The 21198-nt window shown below is 38.5% G+C and overlaps 1 protein-coding gene and 1 pseudogene across 1 annotated transcript in view; one reads left to right on the top strand and one right to left on the bottom strand.

Moving 5' to 3' along the window:
- Positions 1–4109: 4109 nt before the first annotated feature.
- Positions 4110–21198, top strand: part of RAD23B (RAD23 homolog B, nucleotide excision repair protein) — a 44109-nt gene continuing 27020 nt past the window's right edge. Inside the window, exon 1 of the mRNA XM_016130023.2 lies at positions 4110–4563. Coding sequence (XP_015985509.1) covers positions 4498–4563 — 66 coding nt within the window. The 5' untranslated portion in view covers positions 4110–4497. The remainder of the gene's footprint in view (positions 4564–21198) is intronic.
- Positions 17655–20769, bottom strand: LOC107502608 (annotated as a pseudogene).

The following is a 21198-nucleotide window of genomic DNA, read 5'->3' as shown; positions in this document are numbered from 1 at the left end:
CACTCAGCACAATACCCTCTAGGTTCATCCATGTTGTTGCAGATAGCATGATTTCATTCTTTTTTTATGGCTAAGTAATGTTCCATTGTATATGTGTACCACTTCTTTTATCTATTCATCTGTTGATAGATGGACACTCAGGCTATTGTAAATGATGCTGCAATGAACACATGGATTCACATGTCCCTTCTGGGTTTTCTCAAATAAACACCCTAAGTGGATTACTGGGTCCTTCTTTGTCACTTCTTATATCCTTTGTTTTAAAGTCTATTTTGCTGCTACCCCTGCTTTTTGTTTGTTTCCACTGTCATGAAACATCTTTATAATCCCTTTACTTGCAGTCTGTTTTTTGATCTGAGTCTCCTATAGGAAACATACGTAAGGGGCTTGTTTTCTTATCCATTCAACCACCCTATCATTTGAGTGGAGCATTTAATCTATTTACATTTAAAGTAATTATTGCTAAATATGTAGTTATTGCCATTTCATTATTCAAATTTATCTTTTTTCTTTTTCCATCTTCTTAAAGAAGTCAAGAAGTCCCTCTAACATTTCTTGTAACACTGCCTTGGTGGTGATGAACTCCTTTAGCTTTTTCTTGTCTGGGAAGCTCTTTATCCGTCTTTAGATTCTAAATGATAGCTTTCCTAGGCAGAATAATCTTGGTTGTAGATCCAACACTTTGAATATTTCCTGCCAATCCCTTCTGGCCTGCAAAATTACTGTTGAGAAATCAACTGACAGTCTTATGGGAGCTCCCTTGTAGGTAATTGTTTTTCTCTTGCTGCTTTTAAGATTCTTCATCTTCAACCTCAGGCATTTTAATCACGATGTGTCTTGCTGTGGGCCTCTTTAGGTTCATCTTGTTTGGGACTCTCTGCACTTCCTGGGGTTGTATGTCTATTTCCCTCACCAGATTAGGGAAGTTTTTAGTCATTATTTCTTGAAATAGGTTTTAAATTCTTTGCTTGCTCTCTTCTCCTTCTGATATCCTTATGATGCGAAAGTTGGTATACCTGATATTGTCCCAGAGGCCCCTTAAACTATCCTCATTTTATCGGATTCTTTTTTTCTTGTTGCTATTCTGATTGGGTGTTTTCTACTACCTTATTTTCTAAATCGCTGAGCATATTCTACTTTTTAAAATGTTTCCACACGTTTTCTTAAACTGTTGTCAATTTTAACTAAAAAGACTTCACCATTTTTCCAATCAGTGTATTCAAACATCCACATTGTGCTAGACTCTGGTTACCATTATGAATGAGGTTGACACAATACCTGTCCTCATAGAGCTTACAACTGAGTTGGGAGTCAGTCAACATATACTACTGAGCACCTACTGTGTTCCAGGCACTATTCTGGGTGCTGGGGAAAGAGCCATTAATAAGGCAGTGAGTTCCTCTCTCCAAGTGGCAGATAAGGGAAGTGGGTAGTAATGCGAGACAGACAATAAAAAAGTTTTAAAAATAATAATTTCAGGTAGATCCATGAAAAAATTTAAACCAGAGTAAAGCTATACCTATCTCATGGAGTTTTGTGGGGCTCAAATGAAATTATTTATGTAAAGTACCTAGAACAGTACCTTGCCCAGAGTAAAGGGTTAATGTGTTTATTGAATATTATGAAAGTTGTTGAAGTCCTTTCTAAGGAAGTAGAATTTGACTTGGGACTGGAATGATGAAAAGGAGTTAGCTATTTAAAGATATGGGAAGACTAAGTTTCAAGCTGAGTTACCACAACTGCAAGTCCCTGAAACTAAAACCAGCTTAGCCTGTTTGAGGGATGAAAGAAGGTGGTGCAGAAGTATGACAGTGAGATAGAGAGGGAGAGATGAGGTCAGAGACTTTGGCAGGAAGTCAGAAAATGAGTTCTCCAAGGCTAGGTAAAGATTTTGCATTTTATTCTAAAGTGTAATTAGGTACCAAGAATAGATGTAATGAGATTTGATTTATAGTTGAAAAAAATGACACTGCTGCAGAGGCTATTGGGGGAAAAGAGTGGAAGTGGAGACATCATTTGGGAGGCAGGTGAAGAAGGACAATGATGGAGTTAGCCCAGGGTAGAAGCAAAAATGGTGAGAAATGGGTGAATTTTTGAATTTTCAGGATAAAGTTAACAGCATTTCATAATGGATTGGACGTGGTTGTTGAGAGGGAGGAAGGGAGAACGGAGATCTCAGGGATGATGACTAGATTTTTGGTCTGAGAACCTGATTAAGATGATGGTGCCATGAACCAAGATGGGGGAAACCTGGGAGAAGAGCAGCTTTCAGTGGGGAATGGAGATCCGGAGGGAAATAAATGATTCTGTTTGGCTGTGTTAAATTTCAAAGGCTTGTTCTATTTTAAGTGAAGATATTGCATAGGCAATTGGCTAAACTCTGTAGCAAAGGGGAGAAGTCCAAGCTGAAAGTATTTCAAAACAAGGGACAAGATGAGATCACCTGGTGACTAATAGTAAAAATATAGGAAGGCAGAAGGCAGAAGATTCGATATTGAATTACAATACAGGTAGATACTTGCTGTGAAGGGGAAATAGGTTAGTGAAGAGGAGGTTTGGTCAGGGAAAGTTGCACAGAAGAATCATATCCAAACTCCTAGTATCCACAGAACACAAACTAGTGACACTCTATCTGGCCCACAGAAAAATATTGGACTCATGGATAGTGGTCTAATTTTGCTTTTGCTTTATATCTGAACCACTTAAAGTCAAATGTGCCACAGGAAGTGCCTTAATGTGCCCTATTAAGAGGCTGAAGGAGCCAGACACCTAGGAACAAAGGCTCTGGAGCCATTCGGCTTGGATTCAAATTCTGAATTAGCCACTTCCTACGATGGTGTCTCCAGGCACATTATTCAACATCTCTGTATCTCAGTTTTCTTATCTGTAAATAAGCATACTATTAACAACTTAATTTCTCATGGACCGCTTATTATCTTCCTCATACTGATTTTATATACATTACTCAACATCCCCCCCCATAATCAATACCGTTGAACGCTATTATTATCCTAATCATACTGATGAGGAACCAGAAGCACATTCACCCATTCCGCAAATATTTTGTGTGCCTACTGTGTGCCTACTATGTGCCAGGCATGTTTCTTTGTGCTGGGGGTACATCAGTTAACAAAACAAGAACCTTGCTTTTGTGCAGTTTCAGTCTGGGGTTTAGGAGAGGAGAAAGCTAAAAAATATAATAAAGATGTACACTACCGGATGATTAGAAAATTCTACATAGCATAGAGAAAACGCCAAATAATGGAGCTAGTGAAGTTGCAGTTTTAAGTCAGGTATCCAGAGTAGACCTCGTTGAGGTGACATTTGAGAGAAGATTCGAAGAAGAGGCAGCGAGCCACGCAGATATTCGTTACAAGAGGATTCTGGGGCAGGAACAGCGAGTGCAAGGCCCTCAGGTGGGAGCATGTGCGTACAATCCACCAACACTGCCAAGAGCAAGACGGGACTGTAAAATGTGGTGAGAGTCAGGGGCTATGCATCCTGTTCTAAGAACTTCGACTTTTACTCTGGGTAATATGAGGAACCATTAGACAGTTCTGCCCAAAAGAGTGATCTATCCTGACCTATTATCGGCCCTTCTATTTAGGTTCAAGGTCCACGCAGGCAGTCTGGCGCTAAAGTCTGTGTTCTCTAAAATTAATCAGTCACCAACACAAAGGCTTAGCTACACAGCTAGAGAGCCCTGTAAACGCCGGCCCATTACTGTGGTGACTACGATCCTTTCACTTAAGCCCCGCCCGACCTACCGCCCTCTAGTTCCCCAGCTCCAGAGCTCGGCATCCACTTAGTCAGGTCTCCACGTAGCGCTTCCCCGGCTACCGATTGCGCAATTCGGGCAGCCGGGCGGAGTCTGGACAGAGGCGGAACCCAGTTGCAGACGCGACGAGGAAACCCCGAGACCACCCCCCCCCACCCCCCACGCCGCCGTGAGACATAGTAACTGCGCCTGCGCACGCCCGATCCAGGCTGCCGACATTCCAGAGCCGCAATCCGCCGCGCGCCAATTCCGGGACGGAGTTCTTATCTGCGCCTGCGCACAGCCTCGCTGCAACCTACGCCTGCGCATTTCGTCCGCCTGGCCCCATCCCCCAGGTTTTTCGGGTGGGGGAGGGGGCGCGTCTCGGCGAGTCACGATGATGGCGGCTACCAGCCTGTGGTGAGCTAGCGGATTCTCGGCTTGTTTCAAAGAGCCCCTCGCGTCTCCTGCAGACTCAGTGGCTGGCGCCGGACGCGTGAGGAAGCACGGCGGCTCGAGATCGCGGGGGAGGCCGCAGTCGCGGAGGCAGCGGCGCGGCCCGGGGCCAGTGCTGGGGGAGAGGCCGCTCCACAGGGCGAATGTGACAAGCCCCCACCCCCACCGCCTTCCTCCCGAGTGCACGAGGAGCTCGGGCAACCCCGGGGCCCCGCCAGGCCACAGACCCCGCCCAGCGGCCAGCACCCGGAGCAGGCCCGGCAGCCGAGCTGCGCGGCGGCACCATGCAGGTCACCCTGAAGACCCTCCAGCAGCAGACTTTCAAGATCGACATCGACCCAGAGGAGACGGTGCGAGAGGCGGGGAGTGCGGGGAGAGGGCGGCCGCGCACGAGCCGCGGGAAACGCGAGGGGTCTGCCAGGCCTGAGCGGGGGGGAGGCGGCGCGGCGTCCCCGTCTCAGCTCTGAGGAGGAGGGCTCGGCGGTGGCGTTAGTTGAGAGAGCCCGGGGCTCACCCGGGAGGGCGCAGCGAGCGTGGGGCTCGGGCCCCGGGCGTTGGATGAGGCCTGTGGGCTGCGGGCGCGAGCAGGGCCCGGGATGCTGGCCTCCGTGCAGTGCGGCCGTCGGCCACGAGCTTTGTGGCAGGAGTAAGGGGAAGCAGTGGCCGAACCCCAAACCCTGATGGCAGATAGCGTGGAGCAGACGCACGCGGGGCACAGGAGGCCTCGGCCTAGGAGCTCTCGTTAGTGGGTCCGGAGGTGGAGGGTGGAGGGTGGGGGCGGTCAGAGTTTTCTTGGCGGTGGAGCGGGGCACTTCGGTGTGTGCACGGTCGGGGGAGGGAGATGTAGGCGTCGCCACTGTCCCTGCGTGGCCGGGTTTAGGCGCTAAGCTTTCGGTGGTAAAGGAGATAACCGTTTTTAAAAAGATAACACGTTCCGTCAGCAGCAGAGTGAGTGGTGGGTAAGGTGAATTCTATGCCCTCTTACCCCAAGAATAGGTGACCCTTTTATTTACATTATATGTGTAGAGAGAGACAGACAGACAGAATCGTTTGGCTGCAGTTCTCCCGCCAAGGAACCCACACATACATAGATTGCACTTTTAGGCCTCTTTGGTGATGAAGATTTTTTTTTCTTAGTGCTCTTCACATCCAGACTTAGACTCAACTCCTGATTAACGGGCCCTTTACAAGTCTTAGAATTGTAGGAGTTGGAATCCTACATCCTCCCCTCACTGCCCAAATGATAGCATTTCAGGAGGGAAAACAAGAAAATAAAAACTATGAATCTCTTCTGCAGTTAAACCCTTGAACACTTCAGAAGTCCACGTGGTGTGAGTTCTCAGGCCATCTTCTCTGACTGCAAAAAGAGCCACTATGTTGAAATCAGTACAACTTTATGCCAAGAATCTGAAAATGCCATAAGTGTAAATTACTGCTTATGTTCGGGACTTGTCTTCTCTATTGCCGTTAAAATTGTCATAATACTAAATTTAAACCAACAGCTTTCTGCTCATGAATATTTTTTAAAAATAGGTAACTCTATTTTTGGTGGGGATCGAGGTACTTGACGTTAAATAGACCTGAGTTTCATTTGTGGCTTTGTAACTTATTTGGTGTGTACCTACCTTGCAGAGATGTGAAGATTAAATGGTATTTACTTGGTGGTCAGTAAATGGAATTGATTATTCATCAATGGATACCTTTGATTGAAAGTTTACCTCATTTAATGTAAAGTTTTCTATATTTTTATTTTTAATTATTTAAGACAGTCTTTTTGGAATTACGGCACAAATTATTTTATTTCAAGATATTTAATTATGTTTGAAAGTATGCTATACAATAAAATGTTAAAGGTGTAAGGGATATCAGTTATAGATCAGAAACCTCAGTGTCTTCAGAAGTAATTAACAACACCCTGTGGATTGATATTACTAATAGAAAACAAATTCTTAAATATTTACTTCTTAGTGTGTATTAAAATAAGTTAGAGGATGAAAGTTAAAATGCAGCCGTCTAATGTTTTCAGATAAAACTTTTAATAAAATATCTATTTGAATTGTTTTTTTGTAGTATTTAAATGTTAGTGCTGCAGGAACTTTACCAGCTAATAATATTTAGAATTAATTCCAGAATTATTGCAACAAAGGATATTTTTTTAAATTTCTGGGTTTAGTGAAGTTATTTAGTGACTTTCTGCATACAGCTCCACTGAAATATTTGTTCTATAAGATTTGTATAGCTCTTTAGATACTTTACATACATTATCTTAAGAGCAAATATTGTATTTGTATAGATTCTTAACTATATTTGCTATTTTCCAGTTTATTTCCAAGGCAATGTATTAGTTATATGAATTGTAAATATACTTTTAGAAGTATATTTTCAGAAAGCTTATTGTTATAGTGACTTCTTTACCTTTTTTTGTTACTATTTGTCTAAATATAATTTTGTTGCTATTTACATAAATATAAAAACTAACAGTCTGGGGCAAGAAAGGAAAACATTTAAGTAGTCATATATGGAACATTTACATTAAAATAACTTGTAGGTTTTCCTTATAATAGACTTAAATTTCAGATGTGTTTTTCAAGATAGAAGTATTTTAATTCTATCTTTGTAGCAGTTTTTTTCCAATTAATTTTTTTGGGGGGTACAGAATATGAGACTAGAAACCAAGGATATTAGAAATAGGCCTAAAAATAGAGGGGGGGGGGATGGAATTTAGTGAGATCTGTAGGGTAGTCCACATAAAATGAGAACAAATTTTGGTCTCTGAGTCTCCATTTTGCCTGTTCAAAGGTTTGTCCTTGTTTGATTTTTGTTTAGAATGAACTGAGGAAATTAACTTGAAATGGCCAGTATAGAAACTCATGAGCTTGAGATGAGCAGCAGCAAAAACGAGTGAAAGGACTGAGAGATAAGGGAATGACGGGCGTGATTCATCACTTGAACAAATAAATGTTTAGTGAGCTTTGATTGGCAGGCCTGGAGAGTTTAGGGACTTGTGGGACATAGTCTGTCTGGATCTTCTGGAAACCTTATTGACCTAGTTGTATCTTAGAGCTATACAGTAGGGGATGTACAAAGTGAAAGAAGCAAGGGGATTTGTTTTTAAGGTGTTCTTATTTGCTTTAGTTTTTGAATGTTGAAAGTCCTTCCTTTTTCGTTTAACTAACAAAACTTTTTTTAACAGCCATTTTGTACCATTTCCTTGACCATTACCATGCACCACCTTTAGTGTTAACAATCTGCAAAACAGTCTTTTTATTATAAAATAGTAGTGCATCTCCTCATAAAATATTCAGATACTGTAGAAACAAAATGAGAAAGTGGGATGGGGAGACCATTGCTGAAAGAGAATATTCTTCACTCAGTGACATTCTATTTTAAATAGATGAATTACGGTAAAAAAAAAAAAAAAGAAATTTAAGTAATCTATATTATTAAAACATTTCAAGATGTCCGATATACTGATACTCATACAAAATTCTTAAAAATTCTAAAAGTTGGTGGTGTGGAGTACACATAGTTTTTCAACTCAGATCCAAAGTCTCTTAGTTTTTATTATTGCCATTAAACTCATCCATTTGGAATATATTTTAGACTGTGGTGTAAAGTATAAATCTAACTACCGGTGGTGGATGAGAGAAGAAAAATTGAGATTATTGTAATACAGTACAGACTTTATTGTATCACTGAAAATGATGACAAAAAGAGTATGTGGTATACTGATATAATCCTTTAATCTGCGAACCCCTGCCACTATGTGCTTTCAGTAACGGAAGAAAAAAAACCAGCAATAAGCTTGAGATGAGACTTTGAATGCACAAGCTAAAATGTGATTATATTACTATATAAGTGACACTAAAGCTGCTTATATATACTGGAAGTTTTTGAAGAGAATTGTAAAGATACAGTAGTTTTAATTATTATAGACAGCATGTTTAGTGTGCTGTACAGTAATCTGCAAAGAATTAACCTCTGTGCAGTTCACCCGTATAATGATGGAGATTATATTATAAAATATTGCGTTAGTACTTGTTCTGCATATGGAATTTGCTAGCCATTATTTATTATTGAATTGTTCCTATTGTGGTTTATTGTATTTTAATGTAATTGTGCCTTATTATGGAAGTTTCCTAGATTATTAAAACATGGAGTAGTAAATGTATTAAAATACTATAATGCAGAGGTGAAACCAAGGTTTCTTGGCACATTGGTATAACAAAATACATGAAGTACCTGGGAAATCTCGTAGAGTTCCCACCAGACTTTTGGCATACAGTAGGCATTTAATAAATATTTTTGAATGACTTGAATACATTCTCATGGTGAACTGTCGAGTCAGTGATCCCTTTTGTTTGCATGCTGATTCATTTTATATTTGTTGAGTACTTAACTAAATGTCAGGTCCTGCTGTCATGGTGCACATATTTAGCCGAATAAATCATTTAAAAAACAAATTTTAAAAACCAGATAATGGTAAGAGTTATGTAGAGAATTGGAATAGGGTGAGGTAATGTGGTCGTGTATGACTGAGTGGCTACTTTTAAATTGACTGGTTGCAGAAGGCCTTTCTGAATAAAGTGACATTTAAACTGAGCTCTGAAAAATAATAAGCACTCAGAGATGGAGAGAGGATTTTCCACCTTTAAGAGTGTTTTTTGGGAATCAAAAAAGGTCTGTGTTGATGATCCAGTAGGTGGGGTGGGGAAGGGGAAGAGAGATTAAAGATTGGAGGGTTAGGTAAAGGGCCAGAGTCTGCTGGGCTTTATAATCACCTGCGGGTTTTCAAGGTAAAGTAGCCTGGGGCATTTTAAGCTGTATGGAGAATGGTAGGTAGGATGAGCAAGAGTGAAAGCAGTAGCCTTAAGCAGTTGAGGCTTTGACCAAGGAAGTAGAAGTGGAGTTATATGAAGAGGAGTGGATGGATCTAAGGTATGTTTGGGAGTGTAGAGTTGAGAGAATTTTTTGATGAGTTGGAGTGGGAAATTGGGAAATCAAAGATAAAACCTAGATTTTGGTTGCATAATTATGTAAATACTTGCATTCTTTTCCTGAGATGTGGAGAGCTGGGAGAGGAGCGGGTTTGGGGTGGGAACTCAAGACTTAAGTTTAAGATACCTATTAAACATCCAAGTGAAGATGACAAGATTTGTTGTGAATCTTGATTCCAGAGAGAAGTTTAGACTGGAAATAGAGACATGACAATAGGCAGGATATATGGTTAACTTTGGTCCATGGGACCAGATGAGATCATCCAATAGTCTTTTAATGTTCATTCCTTGAGAAAAATAAGCTCTAATGCCTGAAATAGTCATTGTATGTAATTAACATCTGTGCTGTTAGAGTTCAGGAACCTAGATGAAAATGTTGCTGCTGGGTAATAGGATGAGGCCTAGGTCTGAATCCTGGCTTGCTCTAACTTGTGAAGATTGAATAGTGAAGAGGTCAGTTAAGGAGTAACTTCTGAGGTAGCAAGAAAAAAAAAATGTTTCAAGTTAGGAGGAAAGGGTCAAATGTGTCTAATGATTGAGAAATCAAAAGTAAGATAAAAACAAAAGACCTGACCTTTGGTTTTGGCAACTTGGAGGTTGTTAGCATCTCTGATTAGTAGCCTCTGAGGTGATGGGATCAGAAATTAGATTTGAGTGGATTGAAGAATGAATGAGAGAGGAAGTGGAAATAGTACCTAGGGACATATATTATTAATTATCCTCAATATTGTTCTTTTTCTTGGTGGAGCTACTTTTACCTGTGGGCTAAAAACATGAAAATGATCACAATAATTCAGACATTATTTAAAAAAGAAACCCACACTAGAATTGTAAAAAGTATGTAACAGTGTATGTTTTAAAAAGAAGAAAGGAAGACCACAGTGATTATTAACTTGGCCTGGGGTCACATAGTCAATGACCCTGATAGTTTCAATAGCTCTGAAAGATGGTCTTGCCCATACCCTGGCTTTTTATTCTTTAATTTCTCATCTAGTGATCTTTCCTTCTACACTTCCTCGGTTGTTCAGTCCCATGACTAGTAACTAGTGCTCATTACTGCCATTAGCTGTAGCTCTTTCCCCAATCCAAGTTATCTGTTTTTGGTATCCTGCATTACCTTCCCTCTGATTCCAGTTCTAATGAGACCTATAATCCATTTCATTCATACTTCTTTTCACTGGTCTTCCCTTCATGTTATCACTTCCACTCTTGCCCAGCTACAAGCAAGGCCAGTGATTCTGATCACCCTCTTGCAAGGGTCAACATAGCATGTCTCTTTAGCCAGGAGTTTTGATCCTGGCTATAGCATTTGCTATGCGACCTTGGGCAAGTTACCTAATTATGTGCTTGTTTCCGCATCTGTAAAATAAGAATACAGTCACTGAAAGTACTAACCTCATAGGGTTGTTTTAAAGATTACATGAGTTTGAGATAATATACATAGAATGCTTAAAACCATGACAGTGCTTGACAACATATTCCACTCATACTCCATTGTTCTTGCATGGAAAACCCCAAATGTGATTAAATTCAACCGTATGTTTGTGCTTGTACCTATGCAGCTAGAAGATGAACATGCAGCCACATTGACTTGTCTTACTTAACTTTACAAACATTATCCTTCACTAGGCCATTAGTTCTGCCCGATAGACATACATTTATTTCACTAGCCCATTCACTCTTCCACTGCCCCATAGACAGAGTAGCCGCCTTATTTTTTATATTATCTCTCTTTATTTTTAGCTGATGACCTTGGATTTCATATTTTATTGAAATTTTAGGTTTTATTGGGAATATAGAAACAATTGGGACAGTTACCTGCTAGCCTCCTTTTATTGTGGATAGCTGTCTGTTGTGGATGGTGCTGAAGCCATCTCTCCACTTTGCCGCTGTGTCTTTGCTACCCTGTCATCTATGAAGGACATCACTCCATCAGTTCTCCTTTTTTTCCTCTTCTGCATCATTGATTTTTCCATTTCTAGAATATACAAACTTTTCTCTGGTCTTAATAAAACCCTCCTTGACACCACATATCTCTTTAGCTACTGCCTCATTTCTCTGTTCTTCCTTACAGCAAAACTTAAGAGCAGCTCTGAGTGTTTACTTTTTCTGCACCTTGCTCTCTTTCACATACATCGTATTGTTTCTAAACTAGAGAGTTTTCTCCTACTTTGTAGTTGTCCTGTGTCCTTGAGCACAGTACTTAAATCTCTTTTCTCATGAGTAAAAAGGAGTATAGTAATAATAACTTACCGGCCTTCTTCATAGAGTTGATGTGAAAATCAGGTGAAATCATGGATTTGAAAATTTTTAGTGAATTGTGAAAGTAGAAATTTATGCAGTTTTTTGAAACAAATTCTACTTTTATCAGTTTCTTATTGATCAATGTTTTTACTATCCTTTCTAAAAATGTGCAAAGGAGGTATTCTCGTTTTCTCAACTTGACGTAATCAGCAATTTCAGACAGTTTTTAAAAGTAGTGTTCTGCCTTTTTTAGCTCGGAAATTGTGTGATTATTTGCTGGGTAATATATAAAACTTGTCACTTTTGGAAGGACGTGCCATATTTAAGCCTGCTGTAGCACAGTGAATCCTGCCGAAGGACACCACACCATCTGTTCCCTATAAGTTTGGGTAAATAAATTTTTTGTGTAGTGTCTCAAAGAGCTAATTTTATAGTCGAATGAGCTTTGTAAACACTTTAACTTTAAAACAGTGGTTCCCCAACCTTTCTGGCACCAGGGACCAATGCTCCTATGAGAATTTACTGCCCGAAGATTTGAAGAGACCTGAGGTGGTGATGCTAGCGCTGGGGAGTGGCTGCAAATACAGATGAAGCTTCACTTGCTTGCTCACTGCTCACCTCCTGCTCTGCGGCCCAGTTCCTTAACAGGCCACGGACTGGTATCAGTACTGGTCCATGGCCCAGGGACTTCTGCTTTAAAACATTACATAAACTTTTTCCAGCGGAGGAGGTAGACTGGCTACAAATGACTAATACGTATGAACAGGCCCTAGATGCTTCAACTCTCCCTTCTCACTCTCCCTTCTTTCCCACACACTTCTGGTTGAATTAAGTATGTGGCTTTTTGGTTGTACGTTAGATTCATTCACTGCGTATATAACTTTAAAAGTTACAGGTCTTCGGAATTTTTGCTTTTCTACTTCGTCTTCAAGCTCTGCCTGTTTTGGTCTTGTTGAAATCATACTATTAGAAATATATTTTATAATAGAATAAATTAGCATGAATAGGTTGGCTTAGCAGCCTAAATAGTTTCTGTGGGGGAAAAATGGATATCGTAAATAGTAGATTTGGGGATCATAACCCTAATTTAAGAATGAATTGCCTGTCCACATGTTATTAATATGTACATAGGTTATTCAATAAAAATCACTTTTCTTATACTACATTCTTTCATTCCTTGTGTTCAGTGGGGAGATTTTACCTGTTACACTAAATTCAACGGATATCTTTATAGTCAATTCCATTTTTAGAATTAGCAGGAACCTACTTTGGGGAGAAATTCAGGAAATACTCCTTGGTACCTGTGCCAGTTTCTCAAATGGAAGGATACCTCCCAGTGAACTAAAAAGGAAAGGAAGAGCTTTATCCATAGTGTAAATCTATGAAATCCCTTTGTAAACATATTTGGCTTTGGGACTCTCTTTCCTTTTACTAATGGTTAATTACCAAAATTTAGTTGCTCTTATTTTTTTTCATTTGCTAGTCTATGTAGTATTAGAACTACTGCCTCAGACTTTTCTTTTTTAATGAAATCTCCCCAAATTGCAGTATATTCTTGAGTAATATTAGTTAACAGTGGTTGGGGGAGTTCAATGAGATTTTTTTCTTTTAAACTCTAAATTTTCTCTTAAATTACTAAAATAATGAAGTAAAGTAAAAAATGAGAGGCTCTGCTCTAAGTAACCACTGTGGACTCTATATATGCTTCTAGTCTTTTTTGTTTATACTTACATGTAATCTATAAACACAACTACACTGTTTTTAAAAAATCCATTGCTTAGCAATTCACTTTTGTTCCATAAAGATAATTATAAATATTTCATTCATTCATATGTGCATGCATCCAGTGAATGCCTTGCATATATAGACATCATTCTTGTATTGCATAGTATTCAAATGAATGAATGCATGTGCAATACTGTATTTTACCATTTCACCATTGATGAATGTAGGGTTTTCAGTATCACAAATAATAGTGTAGTGGTGCACATATTTTGTTCATATGTCTTTGAAGTGTTGGAGCATCTTTTAGCACTGACTTCTAGATATAGAATTATTGAATCAGAGGCTGGCAGTTGCCTCAAAAATGTCTACATCAGAGCTCACAAATATCAGTGGTATTTGTTCACAAATACCGACTTTTATATGAGTAGCCAGGATTCAGATAGAGATGTAGCACAGATTAAATGAGTTAAATATCGTGAAGCTCTTTATACTGCCAGGCACATGGTAAGTACATAACACCTATAAGCTGTTGTTATTCATTTAGCTGCTATGTTTCAGGGCTATTAAAGCTTGCATAATTCTTTTTTCTATATATCGTAATAAGGGACAACACAGTTACAGTAGTAATGAGGAAAGCATATTGTAACATTAAGGAAGCTGGGTTATTATAAATATTCAATTGCTGATCTAATCACGCAGTAGTTCTAGAAATCTTATGCAAAAGTGCTGTGTAAGAAGACTGACATGCAAAACATACTGTTCTTGGAGATATAAGATGTTTTGATATCTGAAACATACAACTTAAATTTGTTGAAAGAAAATGACTACTTTTCGTGGTTGGACTAGGCTAGGGTGGTGCCGTGGGATGCAGTGTTGTGTTCACATTGGGAAGTGGATGATGAGTCGGAACTGGATCAATGATTTGATGTGAGGAATATGAAAAAAAGAGACAAGCACCTTACAGGGGAATAGGATGAAAAAGGATAACCGATCGGCTTTCGTGTGGGCACTTTATAATAGACTGTAGGCATACTTTGAAGATACTGTAGGTTTGGTTCCAAACTACTGCAGAAAAGTGAGTGCTGATGGAAGGTCTTTTCCTTTTAATTCATAAAAATGCAACATCCATTAAGTGCACTAAAACTGTATTGTGATCGTCTCCCTTTTGTGGGGGAAAAAAAAGCTATGTCAGCTGTGTTTTATGCTGGATATTGAGTATGTTTTTCTTTTAAAGTGCACAATTTCATAAGGTAAGTTTGGCTAGAAAAAAGATTTCTCGAGTGTTAACCATGCTTTGTTTCTAGTTGTCAGTGATAAATTCCCATTCATTATCTAGGAGGAAATAAGCAACAAAATGAAAGTTTTGTCTCTGCTTCTTGTTCATTAGCCTTGGTTATTTACTGGGACTGTATTGCTTGCTCAGCTTTAGATCCAGCCTGTTGAGATGATTTATTGGAATGAGAGCATTGACACAGAGCTTAGCACAGTTACAGGAGTCATAACTGTATCTGTTGCTGGTCATAACTTTCCCAGGAGAAACCATGTACAGAGTTAGTACCTACTCCTTCTTTGCAACATCCAGAGAGAGCTTTCTTTATAAACCGTTTTAAAGTGTGCTCAATTTAATTGGGTCAGGGAAGATTTCGACAAAGTAGTCTAGAAACCATCCTTTAACAAAAACATAGTTAAAATGTCTGCGAGACATCTAGTAAAGGTTTCTAGGAGAGTTAGGTTTGCATAACTGAAAGGATATAACTGGGCTAGATATGCAGATGACATCTGGATGGTTATTAAAACTGTGAGTAGATGAGATGGATTATCTTGGAAGTTTATGTGGAAGAAAAGTTAGCCTTAGGCATGACTTTGAGTAACAACACTTAAAGGGTGACCAGGAAGAAAATTTCACAAAGGAGTAAACAGAGAAGTAGGAAGAAAACCAGAAAAAGATAGTGTTGTAGAAGTCAGAGGAAGACAGTATGAAAAGAAGAGACAGGTCAGGTAAGGTAGGGAAGGACTAAAAAGTGTCTGATTATGATGTTGCTGAAATTAGTGATACTGGTAAATGCAATCTAAATGGAATTGTGGGAGTAGGCACTACTGTAGAAGATAAGCAAAAATGAGAACAAAGTCCATGCATCTGTTTATCAGCACTGTTTCACACACTTCAGTAATAGGTATAAGGTAACCAGTAAGTAATGTGTGTAGTTAATTTTTTGAAAAATGCCTGAGACTAAGGGAAGGAGAGTAGCTGGCAGGAGAAAAGGGGTTGTGAGGTTTTTTATTTTTAAGATGATGGAGAATTGGGTCTGTTTGTGAATGGAAATGAACTGGCTTTGAGGAAGAAGTTGGAAATAAAGCAGGGGAAGGGTAGGAAAAAATCTAGCTAGATGCTAAAGAACATTGGAGGGAGAACCAGGGGACAGAGAAGAATTAAGTTTGAAAGAGAGGGATACTTCTTTAAGTAGGAAGGAGATTAGGTGGATCTGAATGCAAAAAATAAAAAAAAAAAAGTGCCAGTGTAGTAGTAGAAAGTTGAGAATGAGCTCTCTGATGTCTTCCATGTTTTAAATGAAGTAGGAAATGGTCATCTGTTGCTGGAGGTGAGAGATAGTGTTGGGACTCTGATTTAGAGAGAGTGCAGGTTGGAAATACCCTCTTGGAAAATGGAGGAACAGGCTAACCAGAATAACAGGGTTGAGGGTATCATTCCTCCAGTCACACTTCGAAGACCATATAAATGTGGATGGGGAGTCAGATAGTTAATGGTGAGATTTGTTAGCTAAGTGAGATAGGAGAGTGTGACTCCACAGAGTGATTGAAATTTGATGACTACTGATGATTTAGTTGTGTTGATCCAAATATGAAATTTTGCCTGGCAGGAGCAGCAGACAGACAAGTCTGTGAGATTAGGAAGAAAGTGATAGAAGCAGTGGCATTATTGTCTGTGCTCTGTAGAGCTGACAGTAAAGGTCAAAATGAAAGTAGAGGCTCTAAGGGACCGAAGTCTTAATGAGATGCAAGACCAGGTGTAATGAATTGGGAGAGCTGGTAGGAATGGGAGGTTGATTACAAATTAAAAGATAGAACAGTTTGGGGATAATAGGATTCTACCTATATCCTGTGACTACTAGATGACTTAAGTGGATTGGACGTAAAGATCCTTGTGTTGAAGTTAAGGAATAATGCCAAAGTCTATATTTTCTTAGATACATTACTCTAAGTGGTATTGCTGGGTCGAATGCCCCGTCCTTCGCACACAAAATGCCCAAAAAAGTTTAGGCATTTTGGCATATTGCCCTCAGAATATTTTATCATTTGATGCTCATTTTGAGAATGTATCTCTTCACACTCAGCACCAAGAATTGTTCAAGATCGCCTTTTACAGTATGACAGTCTGTTGGACTAAAGATGTCTGACAGTAAAATCTGTGCTTTGAGTTACTAATAACTTTGAACTTTTCTCTCCTATTGTGTAGTTGTGAATGCCTGCGCCTGTCTTGTGTCCATTTTTCTGTTGTCACAAGAACTATTTTCTACCATTTTTTAATTTCTTTGATTCGTATTTTTCCTTTTCGTGTTTGTCTTGTTATTTCTGGTTCAGGTGTATGCTTAGTTGATTAATTTTCCTTCTTTGTTTAATAATTAACACTTTAAGTGTTAGTTTGATTACTTTTTTAGCTAAACTGTATAGGTTCTCATTGTTATGTTTTTAATATTCTTTGGTCATAGTTGTTTCTTTGAAGCAAATGTTACTAGTAAATGATTGGAGGTGTTTTGTTATTGTCGTTTGTCTTATGAAGGTTTTTTATTGTTATTCCCTCCTTTGTTTTAATATACAAAGCTAGACAGTAGACTCATTGTTTAGGCTTTTAAAAATATAAAAATATTTCTGTGGCCTAAACTTTTAAAATATACTCTTGATGCTAGAAGTAAAAATACTTTCTGTTGGATAGAAAAAATATATATATATATAGTTATATCTATCTTAATTGCCTACTCATCCTGACCTTTCAAGGAATGCGATTCTTGCTTATTTCTTTTACTTTTTGCTTCATATATTTCTTTTTTATTTCCTTTTTTCTTCACATATTTTTATGCTATGTTAATTTATTCATTCAGCAAACAACAATCGAGCACTATGTGCTAAACTACTATGTACTGTTCTGAGAATTAGATTCAGTCAGAGTGACACATGTAGTCTGTAATTTGTGATTTTCACTAAACAAGCGATCATAGTTATAAATATTGCATCTCTTTTTCCTCTCCAAATAAAAAAGTGTGGAAAGAAATTTATTTACCAGAGTGCTCTAACAAAGCTCTGCCACCAGTAAATTGACTTTGAGCAAGTCAGCATGTAAGATAGCAGTTCTCAAACTTTCTGTTTTCTGTACCCCTTTATACTTAAAAATTACTGAGGGCTCCAAGACAACCTTTCTCTCTGTGCTTGTATGTGTGTATTTTTATTTTTATTAGCATTTATTTGATGCTGAACTTACTCCCCGGCCATAAGTTTTTGTTTCTTCAGTTTCTTCTGGGACATCTTTTTCTTCTGAGCAACCTCCTCTTCTGGTTTGGGAACAGTCTGCTCTTTCCCGGTAAGGACCATCTCTCTGTGGCAAGGAGAGCTCTTGCAGGGGTTAATCTGCCCACGAGCCTGTAAGTTCTGCACTGCATCTCAGGAGCTTTATTCACCTGGATGTGCCCAATGACCAGAGAGTCTCCATCTAAACCCTCAAGTTCAGCATTACTCTTTGCATTTTTAAGTACGTGCAGCAAAAATTCTGAGGCACTGACCCTGTGTCCAGCCCCACTGTTTGGCCTGGGTACACCTACCAACTCCATCATCGTCAGGACTGAATGGTACCCATTGCTTCTGTAAAGTGACATCCTTCAGATACTTGGTTGGCTTTTCAGATATGCATACGCTTGATGGCCTGGGCAGTTTCATGAGTGTTCTTAAAGTGAACATGAAGATTCGAACCTCTTGATTTGCATGATTTTGTGAGGTTTTCTGGGTCAAGTAAACAGTGAACTATTTTCGTAAGTCTGCTTATGGGAAGAGAGTATGCTTGTATTTATTGATATTTACTGTATTAGAATTTTAAAACAATTTTTAAATGTTCACTTAAAAATAGTAAACCCACTAAATGTTATAATTAATATATTTTTGCATGAAAAACTATTTTCCAAAACAATAAAAAACAAGACCGATGTTTTCCTTTTTGCACGTCTATTCAATGTTTGCCTAATAGAAGATAGGTGGATTCACATCAGCTTCTGCATTTAGTCTTTTATGACATCACATGCTTTGTAGCCTTTAGAAAGCTCAACTACATACTTAGGACAAGATGAGAATAAAGAAGAAATAATTTATTTTGACCTGGCAGATCACCTGATAGGGTCTTAAGAACTTCCGGGGCTTCCTGGACCACACCCTGAGAATCTCTGCTCTAGGCCTTAGCATCCATTAGCAATATAGTGGTTTAATTAGATGGTCTTTAAAGGTTTCTTTATCTCAGAAATTTGATAGCATCTCTTATTTCCCACTGTTATCATAAAGTGCTAACTGACTATAATAGGTAAAATCAGAACTGTCAACATAAATGTTATTTAAAGACAGATATAGAGTTATTAAAGAAGTTATAGACTCCTTATACCTTTTTATTCTGAACCACAACTAGCATAGAGTTTACCATTTAATAGAACAATATACTGAAGTGGATATTACTATGGAATTTATATCCAGATCTTACTGATGTTGAGATCACATTTTCTGATTGCTTTTTTAAAAAGTTGTTATGGACGTGGTTCCATAGTGTAGTGGTTAGGACATTTGCTTTACATTTTGAATGTCTTGGGTTCACGCCCCAATGGAGCCACAGTCCATGATCTGCAGCCACGCCACCCTGAACAAGCCCGATGTCTGATCTCAGAAGCCAAGCAGGGGTTGGGCCTGGTTAGTACTTGAATGGAAGACCACCTAGGAAGACCAGGTGCTGTAGGCATAAATAATAATAAATAATTTAAAAATAGCAAAATAAAAAAAGAAAGGACATGGTTCCATAGTGTAGCAGTTAGCCCATCTGTATTACATGCAGAAGGTCCTGAGTTTGCACCCCAGTGGAGCCACAGACCCTGGTCTACTGCCATGCCACCCTGAACAAGCCTGATATCTGATCTCGGAAGCCAAGCAGGGCCGGGCCTGGTTCGTGCTTCGATGGGAGACTACCTAGGAAGATGAGGTGCTAGAGGCATAAATAATAAATGATAAAAAAATATATATTTTTTTAAAAGTTACTTGTGTTTTCCCTTTGAAATTTGGAACAGTAGAAAGTAGTGAGTTGAGATTCTTATGGATTCTACTCTAGGGACCATGAGAGTAGCACTGATGCTACTAACCCATTTCAGGAAGATCAAATGTAGTGAGGGCGATTTATATAGTGCTTGCAAAATACTCTGATCCAAAGTGTGAAGTGAGAAGAGCTGACTTCAGTTACTACTTGATAGCAATGTGATTTGGGGAGATTTTAACCTCTTTATTTTTTCATCTATAAAATTAAGCAGATGATTATTCCCATTTGTCTTAGAGTTTTGAGGATTATATAAAAATATGTATGTTAATATACCTGAAGCTATATAAACATTACTATAGTTTTTTTCGTTTTGGAAAAATACACCATTACTTTTTAATTGTACACAGGAACCCTCTCTTTGTATCCCTGTCAGTTTTTCATCTAAAGTTTAGAACTATCAACTTAGACATTTTTCAGAAGTATTCTGGGAAAAAGAAGGAAATAGAATTTTCCTCTTTGTTTCTTGTTCCTTTAAAGTAATGAAACTAGTTCCATTATTCTCTTTGCCTTTTTTGCTCCTATGTCACTCTACTTTCTGATCAGTTAGTTTCAGAAATGTGTTAGACTCGTTTTCTAAATACTTCATGATGAGTCTACTGGCATGCAATTTTAGGAATGGAAGAGACCATAAAGATCATCTACTGTATTCTAGTCCTTCTTTAAAGATGATACTGATGCTGAGAGAGAAATTGAGCTATTTGTTTAAGATCATTTAAGTAGTTTTTGGCTGAACTTTGAAGCTGTGAAGCTTTTTAAAAATATGGATGTCCAGGCCCCATCCTCAGAAATTATGTGGGGGTTTTTCCTATTGTTTTGTTTTTTATCTCTTAAGCTTTTATTTAAAGGTAATGCTCCATGGGGAATTTTAGGTCTTATTGATAGCAGCCATGTCCGTGAACTGTACATAGTCCTCAAAAACAGTGATCTGCTCCAACAGCATATCTATTCCAACTTTATCATTTACTACACTCTGTATCAAAGGTTTTTAATTCCTTACCCCACTGGAGCTAGTTTAGAAGAGCCCAGATCAAGCCATCTGCTTGAATGCTCCTGATGCACTTTTCTAATTTTGCCATATCTGTCTCATGATCCCAAGGTTTCACATCTAATTAGATAGACTTGGCAATAAATGCAGGATTTTGGCTTTCTTTGACTTATACTGTACAAGCATATTTTTCCTAACCTTTTCGCTTCTTTGCTTTCCTACTCATCATCAGATCCAAAGAGATCAATGTCATCATCGTCTTTACTCCTAAAACATAACCCATTTTAAAGTGAATCATTTTCCTCTTAATATTCACATTTAACTTTTATTATTGTTGTAGATGAGACCATTTTATTTCTTAGACCTTTTAGGTTAGATAGCTTTACTTTCTTACTGTGTGGGAAATAAGCTCATAAACTTTATAATGAGAATCAAAATGCCTTGATGTTGAAACCCTCAAATAGATTTATCAAGTTAACTGGTAAAGTTTTTTAAAAATCTGTGTGTCTGTAGCATATGGTGATAAAAAAAAGTTTATACCTATTGTAAATAACGAGTTCATAATGAGTCTTGGTATAATATTTTAAAGACATGATCTTTAAGTTTATGGAAGTATTAATATGTATAAAAAATTTTTATTGCATCATTCATATTGTTATTTGTTGTTTAGACTCTTTCCAAA

The sequence above is a fragment of the Rousettus aegyptiacus genome, unplaced genomic scaffold, assembly GCF_014176215.1.
Source record: "Rousettus aegyptiacus isolate mRouAeg1 unplaced genomic scaffold, mRouAeg1.p scaffold_m13_p_3, whole genome shotgun sequence".
Taxonomy (NCBI): Eukaryota; Metazoa; Chordata; class Mammalia; order Chiroptera; family Pteropodidae; genus Rousettus; species Rousettus aegyptiacus.
Note: the sequence above shows the minus strand (reverse complement) of the source record. Positions and strands in the feature narration are given on the sequence as shown.